Here is a 23,616-nt window from a genome sequence, read left to right as displayed (position 1 = left end):
CTTTAATATTTATGACAGAGCACTCCTTTAAAATGTTGTTTTAGATCGCAGGTAGCTGATGTGAGTCAGGGAGTCAAGGGTTATGGGGAGCGGGCAGGGAAGCGGAGTTGAGGCCAAGATCAGATCAGCCTTGATCTTATTGAATGGCGGATCAGGCTCAAGGGGCCAAATGGCCTACTCCTGCTCCTATTTCTTATGTTCTTATGAGTAGAAAGCAACCTTGTCGTTGCAGTGAGACCAACTTTCCTAGTGTAGCTTATTTACATTATTTTTGCTCAAATTTTAGTGCTGATTTTTGCTTGCTGGCTCTTGTGTGTGAATGTGAAATTGGCCTGATTTTGGACTAGAGCATGGGATTTGCCGGCACTAGACCCCCACTCTTATCTGTTTCTGTTCATATTTTTCGCAGGGTTTTGCATCCACTAAGAAGAAAAAATTGCCCCGAAAAATTGTCGACATAACGGTAGATTTTTTGGGGGCATTACACCCGGGCATATTGGATTGTTTGGACACTGCAACTACAATAAAATTAGGTGTGTCAGAACACATAGCGGGAAGGGAGTCCGCCCAATTTTCCGTACAAACTTGGAGGTGTGCTGCTTCTTGCCCAAATTTAGCAACATAAAAGCAAGGTCCATTCAACCTGGGAACTTTCTTCAGTCTTCAGCTTCTGCTTTCTCCAAGATGACTTTTTTTTTTTAAGTGTCCCAGGCCTTTTAACATTTAAAATTTGCAGCAGAAAGCTTATTTTTGCCTCTCAACAGGAAAGATCCCTGTGAAATGTGCTTGCAGTTCTTGGAGCCCACCCTCAGTTAAGTCAACGCTGGAAACTTTGGCAGGGTCAACACTAGTGTCGTCAGTCAGGCGGAAGTCCCACTTCCGGCAGGGATCACGTGCTGTCGGAAAATATGAGCTTTCGTGTATAATGGGATGAGACAACAAAACCTAGCCAATGCTTGTCTTTGTCCAATGTTCATAGGAACAGGAGGAGGTCATTCAGCCCCTCGAGCCTGTTCCCCCATTGAATTAGATCATGGCTAATCTGTATCTTAACTACATTTACCTGCCGTTGTTCCATAATCCCTTAATAACCTTGCTGAACAAAAATCTGTCCATCTCAGTCTTGAAATTTTCAATTGAGCCCCAGCTTTTTGGGGGAGAGTGTTCCAGATGTTCACATACATACAGAAAGACTTGCATTTATGTAGCACCTTTCATAACCAATGGACATCCCGAAACACTGTACAGCTTTACATTTTGAAGTGTAGTCACTGTTGTAATGTAGGAAACGCGACAGCCAATTTGCGCACAGCAAGCTCCCACAAAGAGCACGTTCTAGCAGGGTCACTGGATAGCGGTCAGGAGCGGGGTCTCCAGTGGCTTTTCCTGCCCCCCCCCCCCCCTTATCTAATTCCTGAGGCTAATTGAAAAACCTCTATTGCTGTTCATTCTAAGAAAAACTCAAGATTGGAATCGAACATGGAACCGTTCTCGTGTATTGCTGAGTATCACACCAGAAAGTGCAATTATTCATTGAGCTTTGGGGAGATATAAAACCATTTCTTAGCAATGGGTTTTTTAATATTGGGTTCGAGTTGAGTAATACCCAGTAATGTTTCTGGAGTACCAAAGGAGTGTCGAAAGATAATTGCCAACTGCTAACAAATAAAAATCAGTTAAGCACAGCAGAATAGGTCTGGCACGGGAATGATCGAAATAATACAGTTAAATGCTTGAATAACTACCAATAGGGCCATAAAACTAGAAGTCATGAATGACAGCGTTAATTTTTAACTAATGTGGGCCGATTTTATATGTTGCTTGTAAAATTACTTCTGGTAAATTAACTGTTTTCAGTCTTTTCCACGAAAAGATAAAAATACTTGTATTCATATAGCACCCTTCACGACCTCAGGACATCGCAAAGCGACGTTTTAAACAAGTCACTAATATACTGTAGGAAACATGGAAGCCAATTTGTGCACATCATGAAACTACCCAATTGTCATAAAAACTCATCTGGTTCACTAATGTCCTTTTAGATTAAAAAAAATCTGCCGTCCTGACTGCAGATCCACAGTAATATGGTTGACTCTTAACTGCCCTCTGAAATGTCCAGGAAGTTCTATCAAAGGGCAATAATGGATGGGCAATAAATGCTGGCATTGCCAGCGAATCCCACATTGTGTGACTGAATTAAAAATAAAAGCCACTTTGCGCATAGCAAGGTCCCATAAAGAGCAATTAATTAAATGACCTCGGTATTGCTTGAAGGATAAATGTTGGCCAGGACACCAGGAGAAAACCCCCTCCTTTTCTTCTGGTAGTAATGGGATCTTTTACGTCCACCTGAGGGGACAGTCGGGGCCTTGATTTAACACCTCTTCCGAAAGACAGCACCACCGACAGTGCAGTACTCCCTCAGTACTGCACCGAGGTGTCAGCCCGGATTTTGTGCTCAAGTCTCTGGAGTAGGACTTGAACCCACAGCCTGAGTTGAGAAGGCTATTGAAAAGGCTTAAAGGATCCTTGGTTTTATAAGTAGAGGCAATTGAGCACAAAAGCAAGGGAATTATGCAAAACCTTTGTAAAACACTGGTTAGGCTCCAGCTGGACTATTGTGGCCAATTCTGGATTCCACACTTTAGGAAGGATGTCAATGCCTTAGAGAGGGTGCATAGGAGATTTACTGGAATAGTACAAGGGATGAAAAGCTTCAGTTACATGGAGGGACTGGAGAAACTAGGGTTGTTAAGGTTAATGTGAGATTTGATGAAGGTGTTCAAAATCATGGGTTTTGATAGAGTAAATAAGAAGAAACTGTTTCCAGTGCCAGAAGAGTCAGCAACCAGAGGACACAGATTTAAGGTCATTGGCAAAAGAACCAGAGGCAGCATGAGGGAAAAAATAGACGCACGAGTTGTTATGATCTGGAATGAACTGCTGATAGAGTGGAGGAAGCCTATTCAATCATAACTCTCAAAAAAGAATTGGATAAAAGGGAAAGAAATTGCAGGGCTATGGTGAAAAAGCAGGGATAGTGGGATTAATAGGCTAGCTCTTTCAAAGAGCTGGCACAGGCACGATAGGCCGAATAGCCTCCTCCTGTGCTGTATCGTTCTATGATTCTATGCATACATTTCATCCGACATCTATCTGCTCAATATACTAGACTGCCTGTGTCCTCCTAAAGTTGCTTAAAGTTTCACCTCACAGTTAACTACACTCCCTATTTTTATGTCAACTGCAAATTTTGATATTGTGCCCGATTCCAGGTCATTTATCTGTGTTGAGATACGCACTAGTCGCAGTGCTAACCCCTCTTTACAGCCCATCAGTCCAAAAATGCATCCATTAACCACTACTCTCTGTTTCTGTCATAGAATCATAGAAATTTACAGCACGGAAGGAGGCCATTTCAGCCTATTGTGTCCACGCCGGCCAACCAAGAGCTATCCAGCCTAATCCCACTTTCCAGCTCTTGGCCTGTAGCCCTGTAGGTTTTGGCACTTCAAGTGCACATCCAAGTATTTTTTAAATGTGTTGAGGGTTTCTACCTCTACCACCCTTTTAGGCAGTGAGTTCCAGACCCCCACCACTCTCTGGGCGAAGACATTTCCCCTCATATCTCCTCTATATTTCCACCCAATTACTTTAAATCTATGGCCCCTGGTTGTTGACCCCTCTGCCAAGGGAAACAGGTGCTTCCTATCCACTCCATCCAGGCCCCTCATAATTTTATACACCTCAATCAGGTCCCCCCCTTAGCCTCCTCTGTTCCATTGAAAACAGATCCAGCATCTGCAATCTTTCCTCATAGCCAAAATATTCCAGTCCAGGCAACATTCTTGTAAATCTCCTCTACACCCTTTCCAATGCAATCACATCTTTCCTGTAATGTGGTGACCAGAACTGCACACAGTACTCCATCTGCGGCCTAACCAGTGTTTTATACAGTTCAAACATAACCTCCTTGCTCTTGTATTCCATGGCTCGACTTATAAAGGCAAGTATTCCATATACCTTCTTAACCACCTTATCTACCTGGCCTGCTACCTTCAGGGATCTGTGGACCTGTACTCCAAAGTCCCTTTGTTCCTCTACACTTTTCAGTGTCATACCATTTAATGTATATTCCCTTGCCTTGTTAGACCTCCCCAAATGCATTACCTCACACTTATCCGGATTAAATTCCATTTGTCATTGTTCTGCACACCTGACCAGTACATTGATATCTTCCTGCAGTTCATTATCAACCACACAGCCTATTTTAGTGTCATCTGCAAACTTCTTAATCATACCCCCAACATTTAAATCTAAGTCATTGATATATACCACAAAAAGCAAGAGACCCAGCACTGAGTGCTGCGGAACCCCACTGGATACAGCCTTCCAGTCACAAAAACACCCATCAACCATTACCCTTTGCTTCCTGCCTCTGAGCCAATTTGGATCCAACTTGCCACTTTGCCAGGGGCTATTACTTTCATGACCAGTCTGCCATGTGGGACCTTATCAAAAGCTTTGCTAAAATCCACGTGCACTATGTCATACGCACTACCCTCATCGACCCTCCTGGTTACCTCCTCAAAAAATTCAATCAAGTTAGTCAGGCACAACCTTCCCTTAACAAATCCATGCTGATTGTCCCTGATTAATCCATGTCTTTTCAAATGAAGATTTATCCTGTCCCTCAGGATTTTTTCCAATAATTTTCCCACCATCGAAGTTAGGCTGATTGGCCTGTAATTACTCAGTCTACCCCTTTCTCCATTTTTAAACAAAGGTACCACATTAGAAATACTCCAGTCCTCTGGCACCATACCTGTAGCCAGAGAGGATTGGAAAATGATGGTCAGAGCCTCTGCTATTTCCTCTTTTGCTTCTCTTAACAGCCTGGGATACATTTCATCCGGGCCTGGGGATTTATCCATTTTCAAAGTTGTTAAGCTCCTTAACACTTCCTCTCTCTTTATTTTTATCTCATCTAATATTTCACACTCCTCCTCCCTCATTGCAAAGTCTGCATCACCCCTCTCTTTTGTGAAAATGGATGCAAAGTATTCATTAAGAATCCTACCCACGTCTTCCACCTCCACACATAAGATTTCATTTATGGTCTCGAATAGGCCCCACTCTTTCTCTAGTTATCCTCTTGCTCTTAAATTTCCATTCAAGCTGCCACACACGCTTTAATATCTTGTGTCTTTATTTCATCATGAAGCCTGCTATCCAGCACATTCTCAAACACCTTTTGAGAATATACATGCACAACATACACTGTATTTCCATTATCAATGGACTCTTTTATTTACTCAAACAACTCTTTAATTTTTGTCTAGTTTTGGTGCATGCACCTGAAAAAAAATGTCAAGACTTATTTCTATAGCAGCGTTCTTGACCAGTACTTTTGAAGTGTACTCATAACATATGAACATAAAAATTAGGAACAGGAGTAGGCCATCTAGCCCCTCGAGCCTGCTCCGCCATTCAATAAGATCATGGCTGATCTGGCCATGGACTCAGCTCCACTTACCCGCCCGCTCCCCATAACCCTTAATTCCCTTATTGGTTAAAAATCTCTCTATCTGTGATTTGAATACATTCAATGAGCTAGCCTAAACTGCTTCCTTGGGCAGATAATTCCACAGATTCACAACCCTCTGGGAGAAGAAATTCCTTCTCAACTCGGTTTTAAATTGGCTCCCCCATATTTTGAGGCTGTGCCCCCTAGTTCTAGTCTCCCCGACTAGTGGAAACAACCTCTCTGCCTCTATCTTGTCTATCCCTTTCATTATTTTAAATGTTTCTATAAGATCACCCCTCATCCTTCTGAACTCCAACGAGTAAAGACCCAGTCTTTTCAATCTATCATCATAAGGTAACCCCCTCATCTCCGGAATCAGCCTAGTGAATCGTCTCTGTATCCCCTCCAAAGCTAGTAAAGTGACCAAAACTGCACGCAGTACTCCAGGCGCGGCCTCACCAATAACCTGTACAGTTGCAGCAGGACCTCCCTGTTTTTGTACTCCATCCCTCTCGCGATGAAGGCCAACATTCCATTCGCCTTCCTGATTACCTGCTGCACCTGCAAACTAACTTTTTGGGATTCATGCACAAGGACCCCCAGGTCCCTCTGCACCGCAGCATGTTGTAATTTCTCCCCATTCAAATAATAATCCCTTTTACTGTTTTTTTTTCCAAGGTGGATGACCTCAAATTTTCCGACATTGTATTCCACCTGCCAAACCTTAGCCCATTCACTTAACCTATCTAAATCTCTTTGCAGTCTCTGTGTCCTCTACACAACCCGCTTTCCCACTAATCTTTGTGTCAGCTGCAAACTTTGTTACAATACACTCTGTCCCCTCTTCCAGGTCATTTATGTATATTGTAAACAGTTGTGGTCCCAGCACCGATCCCTGTGGCACACCACTAACCACCGATTGCCAACCTGAAAAGGACCCATTTATTCTGTTCGTGCAGTACTGAGGTAGTGCTACACTGTCGGAGGTGCAGCCTTTTGGTTGTGACTTTAAAACTCACTGTTGTAATGTAGGAAACGCAGCAGCCAATTTGCACACAGCAAGGTTCCACAAACAGCAGTGTGATAATGACCAGATAATCTGTTTGTGATGTTGATTGAGAGGTAAGTGTTGGCTAGGGCACAGGGGATAACTTCCCTGCTCTCCTTCGATAAAATGCCCTGGAAACATTTATGTCCACCTGAGAGAGCAGGCGGGACCTTGTTTTAACGTTGCAACCAAAAGGCTGCACCTCCGACAGTGCAGCACTACCTCAGTACTGCACTGGAGTGTCAGCCTAGATTTTTGTGCTCCTGTCGAGAGATTTAGAGGAATGCACTCAGGGTGATAGCAAATCTTAGTGTTCTTAGTTTTGAGAATTGGCTTCAAGAGTTAAGGTTAATTACTTTTTTCAAAGTGCACACTTTGAAGGAATGGTGGAGGTTTTTACAATTGGTTAGATCGGTTATTTGAAATGGATGGGAACGGTAGGGTTAGAGGTCATGCCTATAAAAGCGAACGGTAAAGGGTTTGCTTCGATGCCAGGAATTATTTTGTATTGTCATCGCTCTTTGCAACACATCTCAGCAATGTGGTAGGGCTACGGAACCAAGACAGGTCGATGGAGTTAAGATACAGATCAGCCATGATCTAATTGAATGATGGAACAGGCTCAAGGGGCTGAATGGCCTACTCCTGTTCCTATGAATATGGGGTCGCCACTGACTTTTTAAATGGCAACTTGACAAGTTCCTGAGAGAAGATGACATTGACATGATGGTGAGCGCTTAGTCAGTTGAGTCTGTGATCTGTTATGGCAAACCATGATCCCTGGAAATTGCCGGACTGATTGCCTTGGGGATCTGGAGGGGAATTTCCTGAATCGGCCGCAGGTTTCTCTTCCCTGCTTTTTTTTAAAACCACTTCCTTGAGTCACTTTCCTCACTCTCTTTGTATATGTTTGTATACATGGTGCAGGACTGCTAAAGGGACAGTGTCACTTGGTATTTTTTCCCTGGTTTAACATGGAGTATTCAGTTGTTGTGGAGACTGATTTACATTGAAAGAGTGAAAAAACTTAATCCTCGTGAGGGTAGTGGGAAATGGGGATCAATTTAAATAGTTCAATCCACACCAGAGGGTTATTTTGCAGCTTGGTTTTTGAAACGTGTGGTTATGATGAAACCTGGTTTCTCACTTCGCAAAGAGTGGCTGACTAAGTGAGAAAGTTGAAGGGGGCCATTTTCAGTTTGGGCGTGGGGCAAAACTGGTGTTTTCAGATTGTCCGCACGTTACTACCCGGCCCCATGTCCCTTTCTATTGAGATCGATGGAAAGGAAATGCGGTACAACAAGCGGCTGGTCCACAACCCCCAGATTATATCTGTCCAAGTTGAATATTACCCCAAAGTCTTCACCGGGGGGCGCACTTTAAATTTTGATTTGAATTGATTTTTCGATCGAGAATGTGAACGAGAATGTTCAATCAAAATTCATACATTTTATTCACGTTTTGGCTTCCAACTATAATTTTGCTGAACATGATGGACTAGATAAAGAGAATGCATTTGACGCTTTTAAGATACTGTTTATAAACATTTATTTTGTGGAGTTAATACGATCAAGACCAGTTTGCTACATCAGCATTTATAAATTGTTATAAACCTCCCTGTAGTCAGGAAATAAAACCTGAATGAGTCCTGTTTTGAATGCATACTGTGCATCTAATTACAATTCAGCATTTTAGGAGTGGAATTTACAGAGCACAATAAAGCTGTAATTTATTTGCAGTGCGGATAATGCTTCTATATGTTTGCTTTTTGTTATTAAATTGCAACTATCATTTGTTCTTGTTCAAGAATCTCGCCCACTCTCTGTACCAATAAAAGTAATGCAAAGCTCTGAAGAATGGAGCAGTCGAGAGGACCGAATGAAAGAATTCATTGGATTAGTATGGGATGCAGTCAAACGGCTAACTCTTCAGGTAGGTGGTGCCAATCCTAGGTACAGATGTGCTGATATTGTGCTGTTCATTTAAAAAAAAAATTAAATAGTACTTTTCAGGATGGTTTCATCCCTGCTGCCCATATCCTAATTCGCACCAAGTCCCGTTCACCTATTCATCATCATCATCATCAGCCCCAGCATTGAAGCACTTGACCAGCTCCGTTGGGCGGGCCACATTGTGACCTACATTGGCTTCTGGTTAGACAACGCCTTGATTTTAAAATTCTCATCTTTGTTTTCAAATCCCTCCATGGCCTCGCCCCTCCCTATCTCTGTAACCTGCTCCAGCCCTACACTGATGGGGGAGACTACAACTAGAGGGCACGATCTTGGAATAAGGGGCCGCCCATTTAAAACCGAGATGAGGAGAAATTTCTTCTCTGAGGGTTGTGAATTTGTGGAATTCACTGCCTCAGAGAGCTGTGGAAGCTGGAACATTGAATACATTTAAGACAGAAATTGACAGTTTCTTAAACGATAAGTGGATAAGAGGTTATGGGGCGCGGGCAGGGAAGTGGAGCTGAGTCCATGATCAGATCAGCCATGATTTTATTGAATGGCGGAGCAGGCTCAAGGAGCCGTATGGCCTACTCCTGTTCCTATTTCTTATGTTCTTATAACCCTTCAAGATTTCTACACTTGTCCAATTCTGGCCTCTTGCGCATCCTCGATATTTACTACTCCACCATTGGCGACCGTGCCTTCAGCTGCCTTGGGCCGAAGCTCTGGAATTCCCTCCCTAAACTTCTCTGCTTTTCTACTCTCTCTCTCTCTCTCTCTCTCCTCTTTTAAGATGCTCCTGAACAAGACATAGAAAATAGGTGCAGGAGTAGGCCATTCAGCCCTTCGAGCCTACCCCGCCATTCAATTAGTTCATGGATGAACATGCAACTTCAGTACCCCATTCCTGCTTTCTCGCCATACCCCTTGATCCCCCTAGCAGTAAGGACTACATCTAATTCCTTTTTGAATATATTTACTGAATTGGCCTCAACAACTTTCTGTGGTAGAGAATTCCACAGGTTCACACTCTCTGGGTGAAGAAGTTTCTCCTCATCTCGGTCCTAAATGGCTTACCCCTTATCCTTAGACTGTGACCCCGGTTCTGGACTTCCCCAACATTGGGAACATTCTTCCTGCATCTAAGCTGTCTAAACCCGTCAGAATTTTAAACGTTTCTATGAGATTCCCTCTCATTCTTCTGAACTCCAGTGAATACAAGCCCAGTTGATCCAGTCTTTCTTGATATGTCAGTCCCGCCATCCCGGGAATCAGTCTGGTGAACCTTCGCTGCACTCCCTCAATAGCAAGAATGTCCTTCCTCAAGTTAGGAGACCAAAACTGTGCACAATACTCCAGGTGTGGCCTCACCAAGGCCCTGTACAACTGTAGTAACACCTCCCTGCCCCTGTACTCACATCCCCTCGCAATGAAGGCCAACATGCCATTTGCTTTCTTAACCGCCTGCTGTACCTGCATGCCAACCTACCTCTTTCTGTCCTAATATCTCCTTCTGTGGCTCCGGGCCAAATATTGTTTGGTAATGCATGTGTGAAGCGCCTTGGAACTTTTAACTACTTTAAAGGCGCTATATAAATTAAAGTGGTTACAAACTGGGGTTGTTGAAGCCACAGCCCTTGGGCCATCTCCTAATGTACAATCCGCAAAGGTTATTTTGTATTTGTTTGTTTGTTTGTTTGTTTGCGCACTTTAGTTTCTACCCCCACTGACGGCAGCATTTTGAACTTTTTGGCCTGGAAGATTGGTAAAAAAAGCCCGCTATTGTATTAGTGAATTTGAGGCAGCGGTGTTCGCTCGTCCTCCAGTCTGGGAAGTTCAAAACAACTCAACCAGCGGGAGAAGAAACAGCAACTTCAGAGAGTGAGTAGTAGAAAAGGCTGTTGAGGCAATGGCACAGACAGCAGTGTGGAACAGCCCACACCAGCTGAGGAAGAAGGAGCTCCAAGCAGATAATTTTAGTGTGTGGAGAGGAGGGGGTTCACTTTTTTTAGCTTCACGATATACATGCCACATGTTGTTACCAACACTCATAAATCATGTGATGTTTGGAATGATTTTGAGTGCTTCTCCAATGAATATGGAAAATGTCTACTGGAAAGGAAAGTGACACTGTTGGGCATGGCATTGACTTCTGATGCTATGTGACCCAAAAGCAGTTTAATCATATGCAGCCCCCAATACTTGTAGCAGATGGACATAGTCCCCTGAGTACAAGAGTAAGGAAATCTTGCTACAATTGTACAGGGCTTTGGTGAGACCACACCTGGAGTGCTGTGCACAGTTCTGGCCACCTTATTTGAGGGTGTGCAACAAAGGTTCACGAGGCTGTTTCCTGGGATGAGAGGGTTGTCTTATGAGAAGAGATTGAGTAAATTTGGCCTACAATCTCTGGAGTTTAGAAGAATGGAAGGTGAACTCATTGGAACCTATGAGGGGGATTAACAGGGCAGCTGAGAGGCTTTCTGGAGAGTTGAGAACGCGGGTGAATAGTCTCAGGTTAAGGGGTAGGCCATTTAACACCGTGATGAGGAATCTTTTCACTCAGGGTTGTGAATCTTTGGAATTCTCTACCCCAGAGGGCAATGGATGCTAAGTTGTTGAGTATATTCAAAGCTGAGATAGATAGATTTTTGGAGTCTGGGGGAATCAAGGGATATGGAAATTGGAGAAAGAGATTTGAGTTTGAAGATCAACCATGATCTTATTGAATGGTGTAGCAGGCTACTTCTGCTCTTGTTTCTTACGTTCTTATGTTCCAAAAGGTTGGACACCCCTGCTATAGATTTAGAATCCAGATTTTATTTTTTAAAACAGAGTCCACTCTTAGGGCTCAATTTGGGCCAGGAGTTGATCCATTTTTTTTTGGAGTAACCTTTTTCTGGCTTAACTTAAAAATCCCCAGTTTCCCCAATCAATTTGTACCAGCGTAACTCACTTAGTTATGTTTTTTTTAGGTTAGTTTTTTTTCTCAAAAGGGGACATTACCAGCCACCGACGCCAGTTCTGCCCATTTCGGCAACTTTGGCCAGCTAATAGTTACTCCATTTCTACTTAGGCCAGAGTATGTGGCCACTTGAGAAAACCTTGTGGAGAGATAAAGAAATCGGCGCATGTAGATACATCGGAGGCCACTCGACCAGGGCTAGGGCAGGGAGGATCTGCACATAAACCAACCAAGCCTTACCCTAAGCAATGTTTGCAAACAAAAACTACTAACAATTCTATAAGAAATAAAAAATGGAAGTCCTACCTTCATCTTCAAACTGCAATTCACCTTTCTGCACTCGGCCTGGGAAGGTAGCGGGCCGACGCTGGAGGCCACTCGGCCTGGGCTAGGGGCAGGCAGGAGAACTGATAGTGCTCCTGCCTGCCGATGATTTCTATCAGTTCTCCTGCCTGCCCCGAGCCCAACAAAGGAGACAGAATTTATGAGATGGAGAATTTTACCTAAAGGAGCCCAGCAACACAGATTCGAAGAGAGGAAATGATGTAAATTCAGCACCAATGAGATGGCAAAATGGCGGCAGCGTAAGGAGAAACAGCACAAGGCTGATGAGAGGGAGGAAGAACCTCGCGCTGACAGAGAGACCTACATCAATTGGGACTGTTGTTACAGACTCGCAGAGCTACTGCGCATGCGCGAACATCACGAATCACTGCGCATGTGCAGATGTCCCGGCACACTTTCCAGCGCAGAATGACTGGCCACGCTGCGCGACTGCAGTGAAGAGGCCAGACAGTGGCCAAAGTTCCAGCATTTTTTTTTTGCCGCATCTGGGAACGTACATAAGCGGCGCAACTCCGGTAAGTGTGACGAAAAACGGGCTCGGCCAAAATTGAGCCCATAGACTCATACTTACTGAGAACATATAGCTTTAAGCAGTGGGAAAATCATGATTTTCTGATTGTTATTAATTTCTGATTTGGACATAAATCTATTTGGCTAAAATTCCCAGATAGCTCTGTGACCAGACCTCATTTTAAAAAGTGCTTATTATTGATCTTGGATTTTTTTTCATTGTACGAAAACTGTGCAAATTTTGTTCTTGTTGAACACACATGAAGAGCATTTTAATGGTCAGCATATTTCTCACAGATGCTGCAGGTAAATAGAAGATTTCTTTGCTTTCTTTGGAAGAAGGAAAATTCTTGATGGACCTCATTTTTTGTTTCAACCTTAAAGATGGCTTGGATGTGAGCTGGCCTTTCCCTTAGATTTCTATATTTTACAAAAATGTGAGAGTAGAACTATTAAACATTAAGGGGAATTATAATCTACTGAACCTTTGTTCCTCCAGTTTATTCTTTAGAATGATTGAACAGTAATGATAGATATTTTGTGCAGAATTGTGAGATCTTAAGGTTCTGGTTCAGTCTCCTCATGAGCGGGAAATTCTACTGCTGCCTTCATTCATGCTGTTGCAGTAGCAGAACTTGCTTCTAGGCTACCTTTGACTGCCAGTTCTAAAGCATGCAGTGGGGGAAAATGATAAGAACGTAAGAAATAGGAGCAGAAGTAGGCCATTTGGCCTCTCGAGCCTGCTCCGCCATTTAATAAGATCATGGCTGATCTGATCAAGGACTCTGCTCCACTTCCCTGCCCACACCCCATAATTTTATTCCCTTATCGCTCAAAAATCCTACTATCTCCGCCTTAAATATATTCACTGACAGCCTCTGCATCTCTCTGGGGCAGAGAATTCCATAGATTTACAACTCTGAGAGAAGAAATTTCTCCTCATCTCAGTTTTAAATGGGCGGCCCCTTATTCTAAGGCAATGGGCTCAAAACTGGCCAGGAGTTGCTTCGTTTTTTTTGGAGCAACTTGATTTTTCTGGAGTATCTTAAAAATCCCCATTTTGCACATTCAGTTTGCGCCAGTGCAAGTGAGTTAGTTACGATTCTTTTAGTTTAGTTTAGTTTTTCTCAAAAAGGGTGCTACCAGTTTTGGCCATTTAAGCCACTTAATAGTTACTCCAAATCTACTTAGGCCAGCGTATGTGGCCGCTTGTGAAAACCCTTGCGGGGAGTTCAGTAATCAGCGCAGGTTGGTACATCGGAGGCCAGCAGAACTTTAATGACTTGGCTAAAGAATGTGAATAGGATCAAACAGCTATACAGGATATCATATACAAACTTTGCAAAGTTAATTTATTATACAACAGAAGCATTCATGAAAGCTTAAACGACAAAAATAAAATAAGTAAAAGATAGTTGAATTAAATTGCCCGAATCTCTCAACTAATTTAAACAACTATTTGTTTGCAATGATTATACTGGGCCAAAATTGTGTCCATATTATCTAAATAAAGTCTACTTCAATAAATAAGATATTCTCTCAGTGTTCCTCCGTCACTTATGTTCTTCTTTCACAATAACACCAGGTGAATAGGCTTGACAAATGGTCACCACTATTCACAAGAGACAAAACATATTTACATAATTTTTTCAAAATATCCAAATAAAAAATCGAAGTAAGTTCTACCCTACTTTCATCTTCAGCCTGGGAAGGCAGCGGGCCGCCCTGTGCAGTCGGCCACTCGGCCTGGGATAGGGGCGGGACGCACCAGTAGCCGGTATGATGATGATGATGATTGGGTCCCACGCTGGGGGCAAGGAGCTACTGCACATGCGTGCACACTCCAACGCGCATGTGCAGACGCCCTGGCACTGTTTTCAGCGCGGGACGCTGGCTCCGCCCCCGACCCGGCTGGCCACGCTGCGCAAAGACCCAGGAGAGGCTGGACAGCGGCCAAAGTGGGGAGCGATTTTTTTTTTTTTTCCAGAGCACTTTTCAACGCAGAAAAGCGCCGCATCTCCGGTGAGTGTGCCGAAAAAAGAGGTGGGCCAATTTTGAGCCCGATGACCCCTAGTTTTCGTTTCCCCTATTAGTGGAAATATCTTCTCTCTATACACCTTGCCGAGCTCCCTCATTGTTTCAATAAGATCACCTCTCATTCTTCTGAACTCCAATGTGTATAGGCCCAACCTACTCAACCGATCCTCATAAGTCAACCCTCTCATCTCCGGAATTAACCCAGTAAACCTTCTCTGAAAAGCCTCCAATGCAAGTATATCCTTCATTAAATATGGGGACCAAAACTGTACGCAGTACTCCAGGTGTGGCCTCGCCAATACCCTGTACAGTTGTAGCAGGACTTACCTGCTTTTATACTCTATCCCTCTTGCAATAAAGGCCAATGTTCCATTTGCCTTCCTGATTACTTGATGTGACTTCGGAATACTCAACTTTTAGAACATTTAACACTGGCCAATTCAATAAATTAAAATATTTGCTAGTCGTCCCCGATGTCCTGGCCAATATTTAGCCCTCAACCAACATCACTAAAACAGATTATCCAGTCATTATCACATTGCTGCCTGTGAGGCCTTGCTGTGCGCAATTTGGCTGCTGCGTTATCTACATTACAGCAGTGACTACACTTCAAAAAGTACTTCATTGGCTGTAAAGCGCTTTGGGATGTCCTGAGGTCACGGAAAGGCGAAATGCAAGACTTACTTTCTTTAGTTTGTTCTGTTTGAATTTCGTAGGCCAGAAGGTTTGGAAACGACTGCTTTTAGCACTGTAACCTCATTGGGGATTAAATTCTAAATCAGGACACTAAAATTTGTTACTGTTGGCAATTTGTGATAAATGCAAATTAATAACATGGTTTAAACTTTGTGTGGACCTACTCACCTCAGCCTCCATGCATCATTGTGGCCCACAAAGGTAAGCTTGGATACCTACACTATAAACTATATGAATAGTGACAGAAATTGAAGCCTTTTTCTGTGGGTTTTTTTTCCCAATTGAGAGATAGCAATAATAATGTAGGATGAAAAGTTCAAATTAGTAACTTAAGCAGACTGGAATGGACCAAAAATAGTAGTGATTTCTCATTCGTGTAACCTCTGGTGACATGCATTTTGAATCATTTGGAGTTCTCTTCATATTTAAAAGAAGAATGTGTCACCTGATCAAGATTTAAAGCTGTCAACTCTTCAGACGTTTGTAAAAGAAAATGGTTTTAAGAACTCAAACTCGTTCAGTCTTTGAAGCGTTACGCTGTGATTTTTGGAGTTTTAAATCTCACATTGGTTACGGGATGCACGTGCTTTTCTCGACACAGTGCAAACAGTCATGAGGTTTCAGTTAAATAGTCGACCTCACAATGATTGCACAGGTGACCACTTTGAAATTTACTGTTAGCAAAACTTTTGGCAAAATTTTAAACAGTTAATTCCAACCGATTTATTATCCCCGATTTAAACATTGCAGGAATGGTGTGGAGGGGGAGTGTTAAACTGGTATTGAAGGATGTGGGGCAAAAGTGGGTATATGAAGTTAAGTCACAGATCAGCCATGATCTCATTGAATGGAGGCGCAGGCTCGAGGTGCTATATGGCCTACTCCTGCTCTTATATTCCTATGATGGCTGGGCTGAATCTGTTGCACTCCTTCAAAGTTCGCCTTCCCTCCCCACCGCCATTTTAAGTCCCAGATTTTCGAGAGCATGGTGGCCACCCATTGCAGGCAGATGAGGGCCTCATAAATATTGAATTGGCAAGATAATTTGCACCCCTGGTGTGACTATGAGATGCGCGAATCGTGGCTAGTAGCATCGGTCCGGAAGAGGCCCAGTTAAAGAGTACATTGTTTAATTTTTGAAAGGTTCCTAGTGGGAGTTAAAATGGCCCAGGCATCACGCTGATGAGTCCATGGGCAACACCTGCCCGCCCTTGCACCCTACCCGCCCTGAACATGCCTCAAGTTGTAATCGGTGCCATAATCTCTAGCAGGTCACATATTTAAGGTAATTTAAATCAACATGTTTACCCGCCTTGACTATTTCTGAAGCCAGAAAGAAGGAAAAACCTGCATTTATATAGCACCTTTCACGACCACCAGACGTCTCAAAGCGCTTTACAGCCAATGAAGTACTTGTGGAGTGCAGTGCAGTCACTGTTGTAATGTGGGAAACACGGCAGCCAATTTGCGCACAAGCAAGCTCCCACAAACAGCAATGTGATCATGACCAGATAATCTGTTTTTTTGTTATGTTGATTGAGGGATAAATATTGGCCAGAATACCGGGTTTAACTCCCCTGCTCTTCTTTGAAATAGTGCCATGAGATCTTATACGTCCACTTGAGAGAGTAGACTGGGCCTTGGTTTACCGTCTCATTCGAAAGACGGCACCTCCGACAGTGCAGCACTCCCTCAGCACTAGACTGGAGTGTCCGTCGAGATTTTTTGTGCTCAAGTCCCTGGAGTGGGACTTGAACCCACAACCTTCTGACTCCGAGGCGAGAGTGCGACCCACTGAGCCATAGCTGTCACTGTTAACACACGGGATATAGTGACCTGAGGCACCTGACAAAGAAATGATTACACTTCACCATCATAAGTAGTGCAGTATGAATACCGCCACCATTTCCAGACCTGACCTGTGGAGTCATTTTTATCTTGGCACTTGCGATGATGCAACTTTGTTTTAAAAATTGTACTTTGAACTTGTTCCAATAAAATGTATGTCATAACCAGCAGTGAGGTATGACACATATTTCCATTCCTGGGTTGACCACAATTCACTAACAACTGTGGGACCTTTGAGTTATTTGGGCACTTAGTGCACACCCGAAGAGCATGTGCGGAAATAAGGCAGACGTCTCATCATAAGCGGTCCCTCAAAAGAGGATGACTTGCTTCCACAAGAGTTCACAGATGTTTCAATGAAGGACCCGATGTTCCAGTCCTGAACTCCAATTGAGGGGGTGGAAGATGCCTGTGCGTGGATTTTTTTTAACATGTGGTGTCCGTTGCACATCAGCCACCACACGGGCTCGACAGAGCCTTTATCCAGTGGCAAGGGTTGAACCAGGACGACTGGAGACCTGCTCTGCTGCACGGACCTAGTTCGCACACATATCGCAGTGTGGGCTGGTCTGTGCTGCCCCTGGGCCCTCAGCTCTTCTGGACCCTGTACACTCATTCGCCACACCTTCGCTCACGATGTTCCAGGAAGGACAAGTCTAGAATAGTAACGGATGCATTTATCTGTAAAAATCAAAAATCTTACATCTGCTAATTGTGTTTTCAATTTTCAGTGCCACCACTGACAGGGGAATCCAATTACAGCGTGACACCTTTACCCAACAGTAATATAAAAATAAGGACAGCCTCTATGGCCTAGAACGTTGATGGCAGCCTCAGTTGGACAATGGTGCTATTTTAAGGTCAAGGAGAGTTCTTCCATTTTTTTACAAGAAATTCATAAGAACATAAAAAATAGGAGCAGAAGTAGGCCATACGGCCCCTCGAGACTGCTCCACCATTTAATACGATCATGGCTGATTTGATCATGATCTCCGGTCCCCTTTCCTGCCCACTCCCCATAACCCCTTATTTCCTTATCGGTTAAGAAACTCTCTATCTCTGTCTTAAATTTATTCAATGGCCCAGCTTCCACAGCTCTCTGAGGCAGCGAATTCCATCATGTAACGGTATCTATTGAATAGTTTCCATACTTTAGCTTATGACTGATACACTTTCATCTTTAGCAATGATTCTAGGCAACGAATTTACATAACTGGTGACCTTGAGGTCCTCTGGGATGATTGTATTGGTTTCCTGGGATGTCAGAGCAGCGAGGTTAGGCCCTTTGATGTGATTTGTCCTGGATACTTCAGTGCAGTACTGTCGAGGGTGCTATTGTTGGGATGGGACATTAACCAAAGCCACATGTTCCCCCTCAGGTGGATGTAAAAGGTCCCGTGGTGGTATTTGAAGAAGAGCAGGGGAGTTCTTCTGGTATCCTGGCCAATGTTTATCTTTAAAGCGTCACCATCAAAAATGAATTATTTGGTCATTAATTTCATTGCTGTTTGTGGGAGCTTGCTGTCGCAAATTGGCTGCCATTTTCCCTACATTGCAACAGTGCCTAGATTTCAGAAGTGTTTAATTTGCTGTGAAGCATTTTGGGATGCCTCGAGTTCATGAAATGTGCTGTATAAATACAAGTTGGTTCTATATTTGGATAGATTCACTTTGTGTGTTTGTAGCTATATTTGGACTAGAGCTAGTTCAAATCTTCCTTCTATTATTCTCAGGGAACCTCCTTACTACTTGTATATTCAATGACATTTTTAGCATACACCTGCATTTGGCTTGTATAGTTCAAAAGTCTCCAAACTTCCGTAAGCTCTCCCTCTTGACATTTTGAGAAATCCTGGAATGCTCTTTTTCACCAGCTTTTCAACTACATATTTGTGTCAAAAAAATAATCTTTTGTGCCTTTAATTTTTAAGTAAACCTCCTTGACTTTTATCATACCGGTCTAAGTGACACATGTATTGCAAGAGTCTACCCCCTTAGATGCCGGTCACTTTGATCAGACATGTCAATGATCCCAGGTTAACCACGGAGCAGCAAAAAGACCCAGACATATCAAGTGGTTGGTTGTGGTTCTGGTTGTAACTTCTCAGCCTTTAATAACAAAATAACTAAACAATTCCACATGAAACGCCGAAACACTATCTTCAAGTTAAGGCCTTGACCACTCGGGTTTACCAAGAATACCGAGATCCCATTGTTATCCTAGAGCAACCAGGATTCTTAGCATCTGGCTCTCTCTCTCTCCCAGATTTCAGCCGAGCTCCATTTCTAATCACACCCTTAAGGAACTTTATAACAGCATTCCCTACAGTCCTGACTCCCTATCTGCAACGTCATGGGCAATGAACTAGTGAAAAACAACAATTTAGTATTAATGTTAATAATGCCAGCTTCTGTATGGAGAACTATCAGTCACATGATTGACATATCATTTGGCCTGATTGACACACCACCCTTATTTTACAAGAACATTTGACCTTTTTTTTTTAAAAAGAATCATAGAATGGTTAAGCGCAGAAGGAGGCCATTCGGCCCGTCGAGCCCGTGCCGGCTCTCTGCAAGAACACTTAAGCCAGTCCCACTCCCCCGTTCTTTCCCCTTAGCCCTGCAAATAGTTTTCTTTCAGGTACTTATCCAATTCCCTTTTGTAAGCCATGACTGAGTCAGCCTCCATCACCCTTTCAGGCAGTGAATTCCAGATCCCAACCACTCACTGCATAAAAAAGTTTTTTCCTCATGTCGCCTTTGGTTCTTCTGCCAATCATCTTAAATCTGAGTCCTTTGGTTCTTGACCCTTCCATTAATGGGAGCAGTTTCTCTATCTACTCTGTCTAGATCCCTCATGATTTTGAACATCTCTATCAAATCTCTTCTCAACCTTCTCTGCTCTAAGGAGAACAACCCCAGCTTCTCCGGTCTGTCCAGGTAACTGAAGTCCCTCATCCCTGGAACCATTCTTGTAAATCTTTTCTGCGCCCTCGCTAAGTCCTTGACATCCGTTCTAAAGTGCGGTGCCCAGAATTGGGCACAATACTCCAGTTGAGGCTGAATCAGTGTTTTTGTAAAATGCAGAAATTGCCTCTAAATTCAGTTAAGCTTTAGGAATAGTTGGAACAAGGGTACTCGGGCATCCATCCAAGACATTAGATAGTGATGCTGTCAGTCATTTTGAATTTTTGAAGTTAAGAAATATCTGTCATTACTTCAGGTATGCCATTTGTTTTAGTGCAATGGCGATGATCGAAGTTACATGTTCCGTTCTGAAACTAAAGGATTTTCTTCCTTTGCCATTTCCAAAGACACATTAATGTTCATTTCCTTTTCGTTTCAATAAATTTGGTGAGTGCCCGTTATATTAAGTCTGCTTGGGATGAACCTTGGATTAGCTGTTCTAAACATGCAGTGGAATTTTTTTTTGCTCAACTCCAACAGAGGACGAGTCAGCCTGTTCCTACGCGCGATTATAAACTTTCTTTCTGGCGAGCAACTAGAAAAAAAAACGAGCTCTCTGCATTTCAGTAGCAATGTTTATATTGCTGCCAGGGACGCCATTGCCTCCAGAGATGTTAGCAGAAACCAACTCTTGAAATTAGTCTTGGACCCTCCGGAGGCAGTAGAGACATCTCAGTTACTTGATTGCAGTGCCGTGCAGGGGACTGCTGGCAGCAGCAGCAACAGTTGCTGTTAGGTAACTGCAGCAAATAAGTTGGACTCCATGAGGTTTCAATCAGACTTGTAAGGAACTTCCTCTCATCCGACAATGGACTCACTTTCACAAAACGTACTTGATGCTTGTGTTCGCACAATTACTAGCTGAACTGCCTATTTATTCCATTCCTAAAATTCATAAGCGGATATTACTAGTGCCAATGCCAAGTGCACAGTTTATAAATACTGAAGAAAGGAAAAGTAGTAAAAATTTACTTTGTGACAAAGAGTAGCAGTCAAGCAGAGTTGATGATGGTCAATCTTTTATTTTTACAATTTTGAATTTAATGTGATTTTCGTTGCGTGCACTTTATTTAAAAACATAATTTCTTCAAGTTCTGTTCAGATTTTGAATACTTCGGCGAAAGGGTTGCAACTATAAATATTTTATAGTCCAGCTTTTACATTTATTTTCCTGTCAGCTATGACTCAGTGGGTAGCACTCTTGCCTCTGAGTCAGAAGGTTGTGGGTTCAAGTCCCACACCAGGGACTTAAGCACATAAATCTAGGCTGACACTCCCAGTGCAGTGCTGAGGGAGCTGCACTATCGGAGGTGCCATCTTTCAGATAAGGGGTTAAACCGAGCACCCATCTGCCCCCTCAAATGGACTTAAAAGATCCTATTGCACTATTTTGAAGAAGAGCAGGGGAGTTATCCCCGATGTTCTGGCCAATATTTATCCCACAATCAACATCACTGAAACAGATTATCTGGTCATTATCACATTGCTGTGTGCAAATTGGCTGCCACATTTCCTACATTACAACAGTGACTACACTTCAAAAGTGTAAAACGCTTTGGGATGTCCTGAGGTTGCAAAGTTGTTAAAACCTTAAACACTCATTATTTTGTAACTAATGTAGTGAAGAGTAGTCCAAGAATGTTTTTTCATACTTATTTGAAATGTGTATTTTGGAAACTGCCTGCTCATTATCTTTGGTCAGTCATCATTTTACAATTCTTGTGCTATATGAAAGCAAAACAGTATTTTAGTTGTGCTTTTCACATTCTCTGTCAGTAGCTGGACAGAGTTAAGAGGACTTTCCTAGAACTTGCTAATTATCGTGGAAAGATCGTTGGTAGGATTAGTAGAGTTGTGACTGAGGAGTTACTGAAGCTGGAGTCTGATTGTTAAAATCAGAACTACCCTCACAGCTATTTTAATTGTACTGTCTCAAATATTTTTGATGAAGGAATGGAATTTTAAACTATGTTTAGAATATGAAAAAAAAACACTTTGGAAATTAAATTAACTTCCTATTAAAAACTGAAAAGCATGATTAAGCCACCTGCCAGTAGAAATAGTTCAGACTGTAACATATATATATACATTAAAAAAAAATTCCGAACATGATATATTCGGGATTTACAAGTTCTGATGTAACCATCATTAAAAAGAAACTATTCTATTTCAGGAATTTGCAATAACTCTTAATATTTAACACATGAATGTGTTCAATATTGATGGAGGAATATGTTGCTACCAAACTGAAATCAGATCCTTGAAACAGAAAGGAGGTTACCATGGAAAGATGAAGTAACACTCGTTGCAGCTGTGATGCATTAATGAATAGGATATTTTTTTAAAAGATCATTTGTGTTTGGTGTGGCTCGAAGGGACTGAACCAGATGGTTTCCATGAACAGAATCTGACCCTCAGCATGAGCACTGTTACTGGCATATTACTTCACTTTCTTTTCCTTGATGAACAGTGTGTTGAATTATAACATGATTTACAGTTATAGGTTGATTTTCTATTTACATTTTAACTCCTGATTTTTATATTGCGTGAACTGTTTAACTTACCGACATAGAATCGGCAACCAGGATCTATCTGTGAACAGGAAAAGAGTGATAAATTGATTTGAAATTGAAATTCACAAGGTTTCAGTTACCATTTGAACAGGCCTGCTGGTGAAAATATTTCATAGACCTTTCGTGGTACAATTCTATCAGTTTGAGTTTAAGCAGAAATACATGTAATAAGGGATAAGTGACCATTAACATAGTGATTCTAAATGTTTATTTTAGCAAAATTTGATCTGAGACCAGACTGTTTCACTCTTTTATACTGTTGATTAGACAGAAATGATACTGATAAGAGAACAAGGATTAACTTTGCTCATTTTTCCTACACTTAGTTTTTTTGCATTATTACATATAAAAAGAAAGAACTTACATTTCTACAGTGCCTTTCATGATGCCCGGACATCCCAACGCACTTTACAGCCGATTAAGTACATTTTGAAGTGTAGTCACTGTTGTAATATAGGAAACATGGCAGCCAGTTTGCGCACAGCAAGCTCCCACAAAAAAAGTAATGTGATAGTGACCAGATAATCTATTTTTAGTGATGTTGATTGAGGGATACATATGGCCAGGACACCAGGGATAACACTACTGCCCTTCTTCTAACTAGTGCCATAGGATCTTTCACGTTCACCTGAGAGGGCAGAAGGGGCCTCGGTTTAACGTCTCATCTGAAAGACGGTACCTCTGACAGTGCAGCGCTCCCTCAGTACTGCACTGGAGTGTCGGCCTAGATTTGTTAGCTCTAGTCTCTGGACTATGAATATTATGACCATACATCTCAATCTATACTCATTAAAGGCCCAGATTACACATCATTGGTTCTCTCTGGCCCTCTGAAATATCCTATTTCCATTACCTCCAGCGCACAGCTAATTTAAATGTAAAAGAATATTATGAAACAGTTTATACTAAATGTCATATTGCAGTTTGAGGTATGTCTGAAATTTGCTGTTGAACATTGACATCAGGCTGCTTTGCTAATATTTTCTTCAGATTTCAACAAGAAGCTTAACTCCTTTGACAACTGCAGTTTCATCTGTGCACACAAGAATTATATTACTTGGTGAAAACTAGGAACATAGGAACGGAGAAGGCCATTCACCCCCTTGTGCCTATTCCGCCATTCAATTAGATCACAGCTCATC

At 42.4% G+C, this 23,616-nt stretch overlaps 1 protein-coding gene across 6 annotated transcripts in view; it reads left to right on the top strand.

Annotated features, from left to right (window-relative positions):
* Positions 1-23,616, top strand: part of LOC139277917 (intermembrane lipid transfer protein VPS13B-like) — a 1,209,249-nt gene that overhangs the window by 665,027 nt on the left and 520,606 nt on the right. For all 6 annotated transcript variants that reach the window (XM_070896555.1, XM_070896554.1, XM_070896561.1 and 3 more), the window contains exon 22: positions 8,383-8,507. In XM_070896555.1, the coding sequence (XP_070752656.1) occupies positions 8,383-8,507 (125 nt within the window). The remainder of the gene's footprint in view (positions 1-8,382; positions 8,508-23,616) is intronic.

The sequence above is a fragment of the Pristiophorus japonicus genome, chromosome 1 (assembly GCF_044704955.1).
Source record: "Pristiophorus japonicus isolate sPriJap1 chromosome 1, sPriJap1.hap1, whole genome shotgun sequence".
Taxonomy (NCBI): Eukaryota; Metazoa; Chordata; class Chondrichthyes; family Pristiophoridae; genus Pristiophorus; species Pristiophorus japonicus.
This window is presented reverse-complemented; position numbering and strand designations above follow the sequence as displayed.